At 53.2% G+C, this 17,500-nt stretch overlaps 1 protein-coding gene across 1 annotated transcript in view; it reads right to left on the minus strand.

Annotated features, from left to right (window-relative positions):
• Positions 1-17,500, minus strand: part of FBXO38 (F-box protein 38) — a 154,037-nt gene that overhangs the window by 74,812 nt on the left and 61,725 nt on the right. Inside the window, exon 15 of the mRNA XM_075344640.1 lies at positions 1-206. This exon is cut by the window's left edge and continues 454 nt beyond it. Within this exon, the coding sequence (XP_075200755.1) occupies positions 1-206 (206 nt within the window). The remainder of the gene's footprint in view (positions 207-17,500) is intronic.

Consider the following 17,500-nt stretch of genomic DNA (forward strand, 5'->3'; position numbering starts at 1 on the left):
TGCATTGACTTCACAAGTGCAAGTTTTTACTTTGGTCCTATCGGAAGGGTCGCTGGCGGACTTCATATCAGCCTTTATCTGCTCGCTCGTTACCTGGCATCCCTTTTCACAGCATCTTTCTTCACTTGGTGTAGTCTGCGGTGGCGGAATCTTCAACGCAACATTACACTTTTTCCGCAATGGTGTTTTACCTTTTCCACTTACAACTGGAAAGAAAAATAATAAATGGTGTTTAAAAAAAGAAAAAAATGTTACCGTAATGTGATTTATGGTCACTATTCATAGCAGAACTTTGGCGTTGATTTGTAAAACTCACATCAGAGCAATTCTATGGAGTCTTCATACATACTTTTTTACCTTTTCGAGAAATATGGACAGGATAGTAAAATAATGGGTTCTAGAAAAAGTAGCAACCAGTCAAAGACAAGTAATGGTGACCATCTTGTTCTCTCCACATCCAATTCTAGAGGCACGAGGATATATAAACCAGCTTTCCTATGCTACGACAGTCACTCTAAGGCCAGGGGCAGTTGGCCGGAGAGTCTCTCATCAGAGATTTGGGCAGATTATGCTAACATTAGGAGCAAACGCTGCCTATGGTGTCAGCACAGTGCGCTCCGATCTCTCAGAGAAGGAGACGATGGCAAAACAGAATTTCTCCATCTTCTCCACTGTGTCAATACTTGGAAATAAGACTGCACTAGAGAGGACATCAGAGTGCAGTCCAATGATTTTCACTTGTTTATTGACTTACATGGCCAGTGTGATCTGAAAATTTGATCAAACTCTGGCATGCTGCGATGTTTTCTCCAGTCTGAAAAAAATCTGACTTGTGAGTAGCCCCATAGAACAACATTAGTCAGAGTGCGATCCGATGTTTAGTTGGATTTGATGTTTTGGTCGGATCACCATCTGCCTCCGCCCTTAAAGAAGTTGTCCAGTTAGTAAAACTGATTTTTTTTTCTGATAAATCTTGCTAATATGTGCCTCTCCACACATCAATTATGTTTTTTCAGCAATATTACCTTTTATTGTGCTCTAGCAGCACATCCTCATTGCTGGCTCCAGCTCTGATGGGGTTAATCGCTCTTCTGACTTCCTGGGTTCAGTTACTACAACTCCCATAAGGCTACTTTCCCACTTGCGTTGAACGGCATCCGTTGCATTGCGCTGTGTGACGGATGCAACAGATGCGTTGCATATAATGGCACCAACGGATCGTACAAAACAACGGAAAGCTTTATTTTTATTTATTTATTTTTTTTTTGTTTTTTTTTTTTTTACAGTTTTACCTGCAGCAGACAATTGTGAACGATCAGCTGATCACCCGGCGGCCGGGCGCTCAGCTGAGCGTGCTCACATGCCGGCGGCCGGGCGCTCAGCTGAGCGCTCTCACATGCCGGCGGCCGGGCGCTCAGCTGAGCGCTCACATGCCGGCGGCCGGGCGCTCAGCTGAACGTTCGGCCACCAAGAGACAAAATAAACTCTCTGTAATAAAAAAAAAAAAAAAAAAAGAGCATGCGCAGTGAAAAAGGAGGAGGATTCCGTCTCAAAAGACGTTACATGCTGCATTCCTTCCGCCTGGCGGACGCAACGCAGTGTCGGCCAGCGGAAGCAACGCAGGTACGTTTGCCAAAATCCGTTAACGGATTCCGCTGTTTTCCAAAAGGGCGGATTGTGACGGAAGGAAATTAATGCAAGTGTGAAAGTACCCTAATTCTTTGTGGCTCTAGGGCTGTATCTAACACACCCACTCAGCTCTCCTCTCCACCCAAAGACTCCTCCCTGCCTCTTCCCTGTGGATGCACTGAAAGCAATCACAGCCGAGACAGCCGAAGCTCCCAGCTCTGCACAACCAGGGGAAGAAAGCGGCTATCTTCTGCTTGTTCTCATACAGTTCATAGTGAGTGTGTGTGTGTGCGTGCGTGCGTGCGTGCGTGCGTGCGTGCGTGCGTGTGTGTGTGTGAGAGAGAGAGAGAACAGAAATAATGATTATTAGTCGGCGCAACATGTGAAAAAAATAATTGGGGAAAAAAAAAAAAATAATGGGGTCATGAGATTGTTTTTTTTCCCTCTTGCCTAGCCTGCGTGTTGTCCGTATCATTCGTGTGGCATGCATTTTGCAGGCTACTTTCACATCAGCATTTTTTTGCCTGTAGGCAAAAAAACCACAAACCACATTTGATCGGATCCTGTGGATTAAATGTGCAACGCATGCAACAGTTATTTTACTAGATTCTTCTGCAGCGGGATACAGAATTTATCGGCCAGCACTGGAGTCAGCTGACTCCTGATCTCACAGCCCGCACACGCTGCAATGGCTGCAGGTTAACAGCAGTCACTGCCTGCTGCCGATCACATGTGACAGTGTGCGGGCTGTGTGTACAGGAGTTCAGCTGAGTTAAGATCAGCAGACTCCAGTGTCTGCCGATCAGGCTGGGGCAACACGGGGATTACTGCGATCCCCTCGCATGACACTCTGCTCACGCTGGCAGTACAGCAGAGTCGAGTGTCATACATGTGTCCATGCGACTGAGGTCCGACTGTGCGAGCGGACCTCAGCTGCGGGGGGCGGTCCAGCACTCAGGAGGGGTGAGCCAGCGCTGCGGAGGGGAGGGCCATTGCTGAGGAGGGGTGGGAGGGATTTATCTCCCTCTCTCCTCCGTAGTCGGCTATTGCGATTCTCGCTCTGCACTCACGGTACACCAATGTACCGTGAGTGCAGTGCGATTTTTCTCTCACCCCATACACTTGAATGGGTAAAAGAGAAATAGTCTTGCATTACAATTGCAGCACGCTGCGATTGTTTTCTCGGTCCGATTAGGGCTGAGAAAATAATCGCTCATGTGCGCTGACACACAGGCTAGAATTGGTCCGAATGGAATGCGATGTTATATCACACTCTACTTGCACCAATTTTCTTGCCGTGTGGCTTAGGCCTTACTTGTTCTGTGTCCCCCTGCATCAATCGCAGCGTGTGCGGGCTGGAGTTCAGATCAGCTTACTCCAGAGCTGGACTGAACTCAGGTAACCTCACAGCCTGTACACGCTGTGATGGATGCAGGGGGACACAGAACAAGTAATCAGCCGACACTGGAGTCATCTGTGGTCAGGAGTAGGCATGAGAGCAGTAAAATGCTCTGGTGCTCGATGGGCGAAGACCATGTCGATTTTTTATTTTTTTTTTTAAAAATTCATTAAAAAAAAAAAAAAAAAAAAATAAAAACAAAAAAAACCAACAACAAACAGTGTGGGCTCCCGCTGCATTTTATTTATATATATATGGTTTTTGCCTAAAAAAAAGGGAAAAAGGGAATTTTGTTTACTTACCGTAAATTCCTTTTCTTCTAGCTCCTATTGGGAGACCCAGACAATTGGGTGTATAGCTTCTGCCTCTGGAGGCCACACAAAGTATTACACTTTAAAAAGTGTAACCCCTCCCCTCTGCCTATACACCGTCCCGTGGACCACGGGCTCCTCAGTTTTGGTGCAAAAGCAGGAAGGAGAAAACTTATAAATTGGTCTAGGGTAAATTCAATCAATGTTCGGAGAACTGAAGACCATGAACCAAAAGAACAATTCAACATCAACAACATGTGTACACAAAAGAACAACCAGCCCAAAGGGCACAGGGGTGGGTGCTGGGTATCCCAATAGGAGCTAGAAGAAAAGGAATTTACGGTAAGTAAACAAAATTCCCTTTTTCTTTGTGGCTCCATTGGGAGACCCAGACAATTGGGACGTCCAAGAGCAGTCCCTGGGTGGGTAAAAGAATACCTCAATAAATAGAGCCGAAAACGGCCCCCTCTTACAGGTGGGCAACCGCCGCCTGAAGGACTCGCCTACCTAGACTGGCGTCTGCCGAAGCATAGGTATGCACTTGATAGTGCTTCGTGAAAGTGTGCAGACTAGACCACGTAGCTGCCTGACACACCTGCTGAGCCGTCGCCCGGTGTCGCAATGCCCAGGACGCACCTACGGCTCTGGTAGAATGGGCTTTCAGCCCTAAAGGGAGCGGAAGCCCAGAAGAACGGTAGGCCTCGAGAATCGGTTCCTTGATCCACCGAGCCAAGGTTGACTTGGAGGCCTGAGAGCCCTTACGCTGGCCAGCGACAAGGACAAAGAGCGCATCTGAACGGCGCAGGGGCGCCGTGCGAGACACGTAGAACCGGAGTGCTCTCACTAGATCCAAAGAGTGAAAATCCTTTTCACACTGGTGAATTGGATTAGGGCAAAAGCAAGGCAAGGAGATATCCTGATTTAGATGAAAAGGAGATACCACCTTAGGGAGAAAATCCAGGACAGGACGCAGAACCACCTTATCCTGGTGAAAAACCAGGAAGGGGGCTTTGCATGACAGCGCTGTAAGCTCAGACACTCTCCGAAGAGATGTGACTGCCACCAGGAAGGCCACCTTCTGCGAAAGACGGGAGAGAGAGACATCCCGCAGCGGCTCAAAAGGCGGCTTTTGAAGAGCCGTCAGGACCCTGTTAAGATCCCAAGGTTCCAACGGACGTTTGTAAGGTGGGACCATGTGGCAGACCCCCTGCAGGAACGTGCGGACCTGCGGAAGCCTGGCTAGACGCTTTTGAAAAAACACGGAGAGCGCCGATACTTGGCCCTTGAGAGAGCCGAGGGACAAACCCTTGTCCATTCCAGATTGTAGGAATGAAAGGAATGTGGGTAATGCAAACGGCCATAGAGGAAAGCAGTTATCAGCGCACCAGGATAGAAAGATTTGCCAAGACCTGTAATAGATCTTGGCGGACGTTGGCTTCCTGGCTTGTCTCATGGTGGCAATGACATCCTGAGATAACCCTGAAGACGCTAGGAGCCAGGACTCAATGGCCACACAGTCAGGTTGAGGGCCACAGAATTCAGATGGAAAAACGGGCCTTGTGACAGCAAGTCTGGGCGGTCTGGAAGTGCCCACGGTTGACCCACCGTGAGATGCCACAGATCCGGATACCACGACCGCCTCGGCCAGTCTGGAGCGACGAGAATGACGCGACGGCAGTCGGACCTGATCTTGCGTAGTACCCTGGGCAGCAACGCCAGAGGGGGAAACACATAAGGCAGTCGAAACTGCGACCAATCCTGGACTAAAGCGTCCGCTGCCAGAGCTCTGTGATCCTGAGACCGTGCCATGAAGGCCGGGACCTTGTTGTTGTGTCGTGACGCCATGAGATCGACGTCCGGCGTTCCCCAGCGGCGACAGATCTCTCGAAACACTTCTGGGTGCAGAGACCATTCCCCCGCGTCCATGCCCTGACGACTGAGAAAATCTGCTTCCCAGTTTTCTACGCCCGGTATGTGAACTACGGAGATGGTGGAGCCTGTGGCTTCCACCCACTGCAGAATCCGCCGGACTTCGTGGAAGGCTTGACGACTGCGAGTGCCGCCTTGGTGGTTGATGTAGGCGACGGCAGTGGCGTTGTCAGACTGGATTCGGATCTGTCTGCCCTCCAGCCACCGATGGAAAGCCAATAGGGCTAGATATACTGCCCTTATCTCCAGGATATTGATCTGAAGGGACGATTCTATCGGAGTCCAGGTTCCTTGAGCCCTGTGGTGGAGAAAAACCGCTCCCCAACCTGACAGGCTCGCGTCCGTGGTGACCACGGCCCAGGTTGGGGGTAGGAAGGATTTTCCCCGAGATAGATGTGGGTAGGAGCCACCACTGAAGTGATGTTTTGGTTGCAAGGGAAAGAGAGATGTTCTTGTCGAGGGAAGCCGCACTCTTGTCCCATTTGCGAAGAATGTCCCATTGGAGTGGCCGTAGATGGAATTGCGCGAACGGCACTGCCTCCATAGCTGCAACCATCTTCCCCAGGAAGTGCATGAGGCGCCTTAAGGGGTGTGACTGACTCTGAAGAAGTGATTGCACCCCCGCCTGCAGAGAAAGCTGTTTGTCCCGCGTTAGCTTGACTAACGCTGGCTGGGTATGAAACTCCATCCCGAGGTAAATCAGTGATTGGGTCGGTGTCAACTTGGATTTCGGGAAATTGATGATCCACCCGAACTGCTGGAGAGTCGCCAGAGTGACGGTAAGGCTTTGTTGACACGCCACCTGAGAAGGTGCCCTGACTAGGAGATCGTCTAAGTAGGGGATCACCGAGTGGCCCTGAGAGTGCAGGACCGCCACGACGGATGCCATGACTTTGGTGAAAACCCGTGGGGCTGTCGCCAGGCCAAAAGGCAATGCCACGAACTGGAGGTGTTCGTCCCCGATGGCGAAACGCAGGAAACATTGATGTTCGGGTGCGATCGGCACATGGAGATAAGCATCCTTGATGTCGATCGATGCTAGGAAGTCTCCTTGTGACATCGAGGCGATGACCGAGCGGAGAGATTCCATCCGAAACCGTCTGGTTCTCACATGTCTGTTGAGTAGCTTGAGGTCCAGAACGGGACGGAAAGACCCGTCCTTTTTTGGCACCACGAACAAGTTGGAGTAAAATCCGCGACCACGTTCCTGAAGGGGAACGGGAATCACAACTCCTTCGATCTTTAGAGCGTCCACTGCCTGAAAAAGTGCGTCGGCCTGTGCGGGAGGTGGAGAGGTTCTGAAGAAACGAGCCGTAGGTCGGGAGCTGAACTCTATCCTGTAACCATGAGACAGAATGTCTCTCACCCATCGGTCTTGAACATGTGGCCACCAGGCGTCGCCAAAGCGGGAGAGCCTGCCACCGACCGAGGATGTGGCTAGGTGAGGCCGAGAGTCATGAGGAGGCAGTCTTGGAGGCAGTGCCTCCTGCGGCCTTTTGGGGGCGTGACTTGGACCGCCACGCATAGGAGTTCCTCTGGCCTTTCTCCGGCCGGTTGGACGAAGAGGATTGGGGCTTGGCGGAGGGACGAAAGGACCGAAACCTCGATTGGATTTTTCTCTGCTGAGGTCTCTTAGGTTTGGACTGGGGTAAGGAGGAGTCCTTTCCCGAGGATTCCTTAATAATCTCATCCAATCGTTCGCCAAATAAACGGTCGCCAGAAAAAGGCAAACCAGTTAAGAACCTTTTGGAAGCAGAGTCTGCCTTCCATTCGCGCAGCCACATGGCCCTGCGGACTGCCACGGAGTTAGCAGATGCTACAGCCGTACGGCTAGTGGAGTCCAGGACGGCGTTCATGGCGTAGGACGAAAAGGCTGATGCCTGAGAGGTCAAGGAAGAAACATGCGGAGCAGAATTCCGTGTGACAGCATTAATCTCAGTCAGACAAGCCGAGATTGCTTGGAGAGCCCACACAGCCGCAAAGGCCGGGGCGAAAGACGCGCCCGTGGCCTCATAGATAGACTTCACCAAGAGCTCTGTCTGTCAGTGGCATCCTTCAGGGATGAGCCATCGGTAACAGCCACAACAGACCTAGCAGCCATCTAGAGACTGGAGGATCCACCTTGGGAGAGTGTGCCCAGCCCTTAACGACTTCAGGTGGAAAGGGATAACGCGTGTCAGAGTGCCTTTTAGCAAAACGCTTGTCCGGGACCGCTCTGGGCTTCTGGACAGCGTCCCTGAAGTTAGAGTGATCAAAAAATGTATTGCGCGTACGTTTGGGGAACCGAAATTGGTGTTTCTCCTGCTGAGAAGCCGACTCCTCTACAGGTGGAGGCGGGGAAGAGAGATCCAACACCTGGTTGATGGAAGAAATAAGATCATTTACTAAGGCGTCCCCCTCAGGGGTATCAAGGTTGAGGGCGAAGTCAGGGTCAGAGCCCTGAGCTCCCACGTCCGCCTCGTCATCCTGAGAGTCCTCAAGCTGAGATCCAGAGCAGCGTGAGGAGGCCGGGGAAGAGTCCCAGCGAGGCCGCTTAGCCGGTCTGGGACTGCGATCCGGGCAGGAGTCCTCCGCCTGGGACCTAGGGGCTATCCTAGGAGCGCGCTGCGGCGCGGACCGAGAAGGCCCTGGAGGAGACAAACTAACAGGGGCCGGGGCCTGTGAAGAGCCCGATCTGGACTGCAATGCCTCAAGGAGCTTAGATGACCATTTGTCCATAGACTGTGCAATGGATTGAGAAAGTGACTGAGAGAGTTTCTCAGCGAAAGAGGCCAATGACGGTGACTCTGTCCCTGCAGATCTACATGAGCCGAGGGGCCCACCAGTGCCCTAGGCTCCGGCTGAGCAAGCGTGGCAGGAGTCGAGCATTGATCACAGGGAGGGTAGATCCCGCAGGCAACATAGCCCCACAAGCAGTACAGGCTGCGAAAAAAACCTGTGCCTTAGGGGCTTTGCTCCTTGTGGACGACATGCTGTAAGCAATAAGTGTCCCTTAGGAGAGCGACCACTGAGGGTATATGGGAAAGGGTTATACAGCCGTTCCGAATATATATATATATATATACATATATATATATATATATACACATACATATATATATATATATATACATATATATACATATATACATATATATACATATATACATATACATATACATACATATATACATATACATATACATATATATATATATATATATATATATCCCTCTATTATATCTCTCTCTCTCTCTATTATATCTCTCTCTCTCTCTATTATATCTCTCTCTCTCTCTATTATATCTCTCTCTCTCTCTAATATATATAGATATATATATATATATATATATATATATATATATATATATATATATATCTATCTATATATATCTATATATATCTATATATATCTATCTCTCTCACGGCACCCTAGGGGAACCAGCACCGGGTGACCGGTGCGGCTTACCAACCGCTGGTGTCCTCCAGATTCCCTGTCGTGGGTCCCCCGGAGCTGTAGAGCTGTGCAGCTGCAGCATACACCGGCAGAATGCCAAACATGGACGCCGGAGCTCTCAAGGGGGGAGTGGAGCCATGGGCGGCGTCGGCCAAAGGCGGGAATCTGGAGGCCCCATAGTGGTCAAAGAGAGGGGAGGGGAGACATGCGAAGATGCTCCAGCCCTCTGTCGGTAATCCCGCCCTTACCCCTGACAGGCAGGCCCGGGGGCGGGATTTTTCGCGACTAGGCCGCGATGAAGCCGGGGACTAAATTTAAGGCCGTGCCCGACAAGCAGGCACGGTCGGCGCGGAAGTCCGATGAAAAAACAACGGACGGCGCTACTGGGGAGAAAGGCGACCTCTCTCCCCGTACCGTCCCCACCTGGGGACACAGAGTACCTTCAAGGTGCAGGGCCCGGTCCCTGGGGATGAAAACGCTCCGGCCAGCAGGTTCCACCAGGGGCTGCGGATGGAGCACGGTCTCAGCAGGTGAATGACCGGTGAGGCTCCCACTTCTCCCAGAGCCGCATAAGGGATGGTGAAGGAGACGGCATGTGGCTCCGGCCTGTGTACCCGCAATGGGTACCTCAACCTTAACAACACCGCCGACATAGTGGGGTGAGAAGGGAGCATGCCGGGGCCCCTAGGGGACCTCTTTTCTTCCATCCGTCATACTATGTATATGAATGAAATCTTTTTTTTATTTTTTATTTTTTTTTTCTTCTATGAGTGGATGTGTGCCTCCTTCCACACAAAGCATAAAACTGAGGAGCCCGTGGTCCACGGGAGGGTGTATAGGCAGAGGGGAGGGGTTACACTTTTTTAAAAGTGTAATACTTTGTGTGGCCTCCAGAGGCAGAAGCTATACACCCAATTGTCTGGGTCTCCCAATGGAGTGACAAAGAAAATATTTTTTGTAACCTAGCCAGGTACAGCAGGCAGGTATGGGCTGCCCCCAACCCCCAGCTGCCTATTTGTACCTGGCTGAGAACCAAAAATATAGGGAAGCCCTTTTTTTTTTTTTTTTTTTAAATTATTTCAGGAATTTCATGAAATGATTTAAAAAAAAAAAAAAAATAACGTGGGCTTCGCTCATTTTTTTGTGTCCAGCCAGGTACAACTAGGCAGCCAGGGATCCAGGGATTGGAATCCGCAGCGCAGGGTGGCCAAAGCTTTCTGCCCCCCCCCCCCGCTGCGAATTGCAGTCCACAGCCGACCCAGAAAATGGCGCTTTCATAGAAGCGCCATCTCTGTCGCTGTATCCAACTCTTTCAGTGGCCCTGGTGCCAGGTGGCACCGCTGGGTAATAAGGGGTTAAAACCAGCTATGTTTTACCAGCTGGTATAAAACCCGGGATTCTTAATGTCAGGCCAAGTTTGACCCGGCCATTAAGAATCTCCAATAAAGGGTTATGGGGGAGAAAAAAGAAAAAAGAAAAAATAAGACATCACACAGAGAAAGATACTTTATTAGAAATAAATACACAGACACATTAGGGACTCCATGTTAATTATTCCCTCTCAACCCTCCACGATCGAGAGATTTCTGTACTGACCATGCCGAGAGCGGGGGGGGGTGGAGAAGAGGAGAGAAGAGTGGGGGGGAGAAGGAAGAGGAGAGAAGAGCGGGGGGTAAAAGGAAGAAGAGAAGAGCGGGGGGGAGAAGAGAGCGGGGGAGAGAAGAGAGCGGGGGGGAGAAGAGAGCGGGGGGGAGAAGGGAGAAGAGAGCGGGGGAGAGAAGAGTGCGGGGGGGGAGAAAAGAGTGCGGGGGGGGAGAAAAGAGTGCGGGGGGGGAGAAAAGAGTGCGGGGGGGGAGAAAAGAGTGCGGGGGGGGAGAAAAGAGTGCGGGGGGGGAGAAAAGAGAGCGGGGGGGAGAAAAGAGAGCGGGGGGGAGAAAAGAGAGCGGGGGGGAGAAAAGAGAGCGGGGGGGAGAAAAGAGAGCGGGGGGGAGAAAAGAGAGCGGGGGGGAGAAAAGAGAGCGGGGGGGAGAAAAGAGAGCGGGGGGGGAGAAAAGAGAGCGGGGGGGAGAAAAGAGAGCGGGGGGGAGAAAAGAGAGCGGGGGGGAGAAAAGAGAGCGGGGGGGAGAAAAGAGAGCAGGGGGGAGAAAAGAGAGCAGGGGGGAGAAAAGAGAGCGGGGGGGAGAAAAGAGAGCGGGGGGGAGAAAAGAGAGCGGGGGGGAGAAAAGAGAGCGGGGGGGAGAAAAGAGAGCGGGGGGGAGAAAAGAGAGCGGGGGGGAGAAAAGAGAGCGGGGGGGAGAAAAGAGAGCGGGGGGAGGAGAAGAGAGCGGGGGGAGGAGAAGAGAGCGGGGGGAGGAGAAGAGAGCGGGGGGAGGAGAAGAGAGCGGGGGGAGGAGAAGAGAGCGGGGGGAGGAGAAGAGAGCGGGGGGAGGAGAAGAGAGCGGGGGGAGGAGAAGAGAGCGGGGGAGGAGAAGAGAGCGGGGGGGGGGAAAGAGAGCGGGGGGGGGAGAAGAGAGCGGGGGGGGGAGAAGAGAGCGGGGGGGGAGAAGGGAGCGGGGGGGAGAAGGGAGCGGGGGGGAGAAGAGAGCGGGGGGGAGAAGAGAGCGGGGGGGAGAAGAGAGCGGGGGGGAGAGGAGAGCGGGGGGGAGAAGAGAGCGGAGGGGGAGAAGAGAGCGGAGGGGAAGAAGAGAGCGGAGGGGGAGAAGAGAGCGGAGGGGGAGAAGAGAGCGGAGGGGGAGAAGAGAGCGGAGGGGGAGAAGAGAGCGGAGGGGGAGAAGAGAGCGGAGGGGGAGAAGAGAGCGGAGGGGGAGAAGAGAGCGGGGGGGAGAAGAGAGCGGGGGGGAGAAGAGAGCGGGGGGGAGAAGAGAGCGGGGGGGGAGAGGAGAGCGGGGGGGAGAAGAGAGCGGAGGGGGAGAAGAGAGCGGAGGGGAAGAAGAGAGCGGAGGGGGAGAAGAGAGCGGAGGGGGAGAAGAGAGCGGAGGGGGAGAAGAGAGCGGAGGGGGAGAAGAGAGCGGAGGGGGAGAAGAGAGCGGAGGGGGAGAAGAGAGCGGAGGGGGAGAAGAGAGCGGAGGGGGAGAAGAGAGCGGAGGGGGAGAAGAGAGCGGAGGGGGAGAAGAGAGCGGAGGGGGAGAAGAGAGCGGAGGGGGAGAAGAGAGCGGAGGGGGAGAAGAGAGCGGAGGGGGAGAAGAGAGCGGAGGGGGAGAAGAGAGCGGAGGGGGAGAAGAGAGCGGAGGGGGAGAAGAGAGCGGAGGGGGAGAAGAGAGCGGGGGGAGAAGAGAGCGGGGGGAGAAGAGAGCGGGGGGAGCTCTGTCACCAACTTGCTCCACTCTGTGACTTGTGGTGCAGGTGACAGAGTGGAGACAGTTGGTCCCATGCAGCAGGAGAGGTGACAGAGCAGAGCAGTGATATGCTTTGCTCCGATACATGCGGTGCTGCATGTCACCAGCTTGTCAGCTTGCCGCACCACCACCAATCTGATTCACTATGCTGGGACAGTAAATGCTGCAATTTTTATTGCAAAAATGTAATGTGCACATACCCTTAGATGGAATCAGTCAGCAGCTTTTTGCGATTTCATCTGAGGGCAGCGAGTCCAATTCCATGGATGTGTTACTTGCTCTGCAACTTATTGTACTTTCAATATAATTAGTGTTTTATCAGAAGGAGATTATCAGCAGGACTAGGCATGACATTCATGGAAGACCAGCTAATCTATGTAACCCCGCCCCCCACTGCTGATTGGTGGGGATTGCCAATGCACAGTGTACACAGGAAGTTGCCCATCAGTCATGTGGGTGGGATTGTACACAGCTCCGCATTGACCATTGCTACATCATCAACACTGAAAACTGGAATTTTATCAAAATGACACCAAGCAGTTCAGTAAGTAATACATCACTGGAATCAGGCTCTCTGCTTCTTCATCATGCAGCTCTCAGATTACATAGCTAAAACCTGCTGATAGAGTCCCTTTAATGCTGTAAATGTGACTGTTGAGCAGGTTTTAGCTAATGAACAAAGAAGGGAATTTTGTTTACTTACCGTAAATTCCTTTTCTTCTAGCTCCTATTGGGAGACCCAGACAATTGGGTGTATAGCTTCTGCCTCCGGAGGCCACACAAAGTATTACACTTTAAAAAGTGTAACCCCTCCCCTCTGCTATACACCCTCCCGTGCATCACGGGCTCATCAGTTTTGGTGCCAAAGCAGGAAGGAGGAAACTTATAAATTGGTCTAAGGTAAATTCAATCCGAAGGATGTTCGGAGAACTGAAACCATGAACCAAAAGAACAATTCAACATGAACAACATGTGTACACAAAGAACAACAGCCCGAAGGGAACAGGGGCGGGTGCTGGGTCTCCCAATAGGAGCTAGAAGAAAAGGAATTTACAGTAAGTAAACAAAATTCCCTTCTTCTTTGTCGCTCCATTGGGAGACCCAGACAATTGGGATGTCCAAAAGCAATCCCTGGGTGGGTAAAAGAATACCTCGATAAAAAGAGCCGAAAACGGCCCCCTCTTACAGGTGGGCAACCGCCGCCTGAAGGAGTCGCCTACCTAGGCTGGCATCTGCCGAAGCAGAGGCATGTACCTGATAGTGTTTCGTGAAAGTGTGCAGACTCGACCAGGTAGCCGCCTGACACACCTGCTGAGCCGTAGCCTGGTGTCGCAATGCCCAGGAAGCATCTACGGCTCTGGTAGAATGGGCTTACAGCCCTGCAGGAATTGGAAGCCCACAAGAACGGTAGGCTTCAAGAATCGGTTCCTTGATCCACGGAGCCAAGGTTGACATGAAAACCTGAAATCCCTTACTCTGGCCCGCGACGAGGACGAAGAGCGCATCCGACCGGCGCCGTGCGAGAAATGTAGAGCCGGAGTGCTCTCACCAGATCTAATAAATGAAAATCCTTTTCACAATGGTGAACTGGATGAGGGCACAAGGGTAAGAAGATATCCTGCTTGAGATGAAACGGGGATACCTTAGGGAGAAAGTCCGGGACCGGACGCAGAATCCCTTATCCTGGTGAAACACCGGGAAGGGGGCTCTGCATGATAGCGCTGCTAGCTCAGACACTCCTGAGTGATGTGACTGCCACTAGGAAGGCCACCTTCTGCGAAGGGCGAGATAGAGAGACCTCCCGCATCTGCTCGAAAGATGGCTTCTGAAGAGTCGTCAGCACCCTGTTAAGATCCCAGGGTGCGAACGGACGCTCGTAATATGGGACTATGTGGTCAACCCCCCTGCAGGAACGTGCGGACCTGCGGAAGCCTGGCTAGACGCTTTTGAAAAAACACGGAAGCACCGATACTTGTCCCTTGAGAGAGCCGAGACAAGCCCTTGTCCATTCCGGATTGAAGTGAAAGAAAGAAGGAAAAGTGGACAAGGCAAACGGCCAGGGAGTAAAACCCTGATCAGAGCACCAGGATAAGAAGATCCTCCAAGTCCTGGGCTAAATCTCGGCGGACGTTGTTTCCTTGGCTGTCTCATGGTGGCGATGACCTCTTGAGATAACCCTGATGACGCTAGGGGCCAGGGCTCAATGGCCACACCATCAGGATGAGGGCCGCAGTATTCAGATGGAAAAAAGGCCCTTGAGACAGCAAGTCTGGTCGGTCTGGGAGTGCCTACGGTTGACCCACCGTGAGGTGCCACAGATCCGGGTACCACGATCTCCTCGGCTAGTCTGGAGCGACGAGGATGGTGCGGCGGCAGTCTGACCTGATCTTGCGTAACCCTCTGGGCAGTAGAGCCAGAGGAGGAAATACATAAGTCGAAACTGCGACCAGTCCTGAACTAACGTGTCTGCCGCCCGAGCTCTGTGATCCTTGGACCGCGCCATGAATGCCGGGACTTTGTTGTTGTGCCGAGACGCCATTAGATCGACGTCCGGTGTTCCCCAGCGGCAACAGATCTCTAGAAACACGTCCGGGTGAAGAGACCATTCCCCTGCTTCCATGCCCTGGCGACTGAGAAATCTGCTTCTCAGTTTTCTACGCCCGGGATGTGAACTGCGGAGGTGGCGGAGGCAGTGGCTTCCGCCCACAGCAGAGTCCGCCGAACTTCTCGGAAGGCTTGACGACTGCGTGTGCCGCCCTGGTGGTTGATGTACGCAACCGCCGTGGCGTTGTCCGACTGAATTCGGATCTGCCTGCCTTCCAGCCACCGCTGGAACGCCTTTAGGGCTAGAGTCACTGCCCTTATCTCCAGAACATTGATCTGAAGGGAAGACTCTGTCGGAGTCCAGGTTCCCCGAGTCCTGTGGCGGAGGAAGACCGCTCCCCACCCTGACAGACTCGCGTCCGTCGTGACCACAGCGCCAGCTGGGGCCGGAAAGATTTGCAAGGGAAATAGAGGCGTTCTTGTTTAGGGACGTCGACCTCCTGTCCCATTGCGGTGTCCGATAGAAGCGGACGCAGACGAATCTGCGCAAGGGAACTGCCTCCATTGCTGCCACCATCTTCCTTAGGAAGTGTGTGAGGCGCCTTAAGGGGTGTGACTGGGTCCGAAGGAGAGAGTGCACCCCTGTCTGTAGTGAGCGCTGTTTATGCAGCGGAAGCTTCACTATTGCTGAGAGAGTATGAAACTCCAACACGAGGCATGAGAGTGTAGGGCCGGCACCACTGTTGCCATGACTTTGGTGAAGACTCGACCTGATGGCGAAACGCAGGAAGCGTTGATGCTCTGGTGCAATCGGCACATGGAGATAAGCATCCCTGATGTCGATTGATGCTAGGAAGTCTCCTTGGGCCATCGAGGCGATGACAAAGCGGAGAGATTCCATCCGGAACCGTCAGGTTCTCTGTCTGTTGAGCAGTGTGAAGTCCAGAACGGGGCGGAGTGATCCGTCCTATCTTGGTACCACGAACAAGCTGGAGTAAAAACCGCGACTACGTTCTTGAAGGGGAACGGGGATCGCAACTCCTCCTGCCGTCGGAGTGTTCACCGCCTGAAAGCGTGCATCGGCTCGCTCGGGGGGCGGAGATGCTCTGAAGAAACGAGTCGGAGGACGAGAACTGAGCTCTATCCTGTAACCGTAAGACAGAATGTCTCATCCATCGGTCTTGGACATGTGGGGACCGCTCCCCTGACCTGGACCGCCATGCAGAAGAGGTTTTCTGGCTCTTCTGTGGCCTGTTGGACGATGAGGATTGGGACCTAGCTGAGGGTGCTGAGGTCTCTTTGGTTTGGGCTGGGTAAGCACGAGTCCTTTCCCTTGGACTGCTCAATCGTTTCATCCAATTGTTCGCCAATCGGTCGCCAGAAAAAAGCAAACCGGACAAGAGCTTCTTGGAAGCAGAATCTGCCTTCCATTCGCGTAGCCACATGGCCCTGCGGACTGCCACCGGAGTGGCGGATGCTACCGCTGTACGGCTAGCCGAGTCCAGGACAGCATGCACGGCGGAGGATGAAAATACCGACGCCTGAGACGTCAAAGACGCTAATTGCGGAGCAGAGTATGACCGCATTAATCTCAGACCGAGCAGCTGAGATAGCCTGGAGTGCCCACACTGCTGCAAAGGCTGGGGCAACGGACGCGCCTATGGCTTCATAGATGGATCTCATTAGGAGCTCTGCCTGTCCGTGGCATTCTTGAGCGTTGAACCGTCAGCCACTGCTACTACTGATCTAGCCGCCAGTCAAGAGACTGGAGGGGCACCTTGGGACACTGAGCCCAACCCTTAACAACGTCAGAGGGGAAGGGACAACGTGTGTTATAAGGCGTTTAGTAAGAACGCTTGTCCGGGAAAGCCCTGTGCTTCTGGACAGCATCTCTGAAGCCTTGAGAGCCACGTCCGGACAGAGTCCTGGGTTGCGACCTCCGCCTCGTCCTCTATAGAGTCCTCAAGCTGAGACCCTTGATGAAGTCGGGGAAGATTCTAAGCAAGGCCGCTTAGCCGGTCTGGGACTGCGGTTCGTGACGGAGTCCACCACGTAATAACTAGAGGCCACCCCAGGAGCACGCTTCGTCGCAGACCGAGAGAGGCCTGGGGGCGATCCCGCAGTGCCCGGGGCCTGTGTAAGGGGCCGGTCTGGACTGCAAGCTCCTAGTATCTTAGCAGACCATTTGTCCATAGCCTGAGCCATGGATAGTGAAAATGACTCAGTTTCTCAGCAAAAGCTGCAACTCTGTCCCTGCCGCCTGGACAGGGGACGCCGGCGGAGCTCAACCAGTGCCCCCGGCTCCGGCTGAGCGAGTGCCACATGGCCCGAGCAATGCTCACAGTGATCACTGAGGGATACATATGTACAGACGAACTGTGAAAATGCATACAAACATTATATATATATATATATATATATATACAGTTCAGCACTCTAGGGGTCCCAGCACCGAGAAGAAGCCCCCTGGCGTACCGACCGCTCAAGCAGTGTGTGCTGCTTAAAAACATGGCTGTCGGCGTTTACAGTGGAGGGGGGAGCCGTGGGCGTAACCCCAAAAGTGCGGGAATCTGGTGCCCCGAGTGAAACGTGAGGGGGGCGGAGGAGAGCCGAGTGTGCTCCAGCCCTCACTGTCGGCCTCAGACTGACCGTCCCGCCCTTCCCCCTGACTGGCAGGGCCGGGGGCGGGAGTTTAAGGCGCTAGGCCGCAAAAGCCGGGGGCTAGAGTTAAAAACCGCGGCCGGCAAGCAGGCGCGGTCGGCGTGGTAGTCTGTACTAACCCCGCAGGCGCTGCCAAGTCTGAGGCTAAGGTGCTCCCTGCACCGTCCCCAAGGGGACACTGAGTACCTGTGCGGGGATCTGTGCCGTAGAGTGCTTAGTGAGGGGGGCGGAGGACAGCCAAGTGTGCTCCAGCTCT

The sequence above is a fragment of the Anomaloglossus baeobatrachus genome, chromosome 4 (genome assembly GCF_048569485.1).
Source record: "Anomaloglossus baeobatrachus isolate aAnoBae1 chromosome 4, aAnoBae1.hap1, whole genome shotgun sequence".
Lineage (NCBI taxonomy): Eukaryota > Metazoa > Chordata > Amphibia > Anura > Aromobatidae > Anomaloglossus > Anomaloglossus baeobatrachus.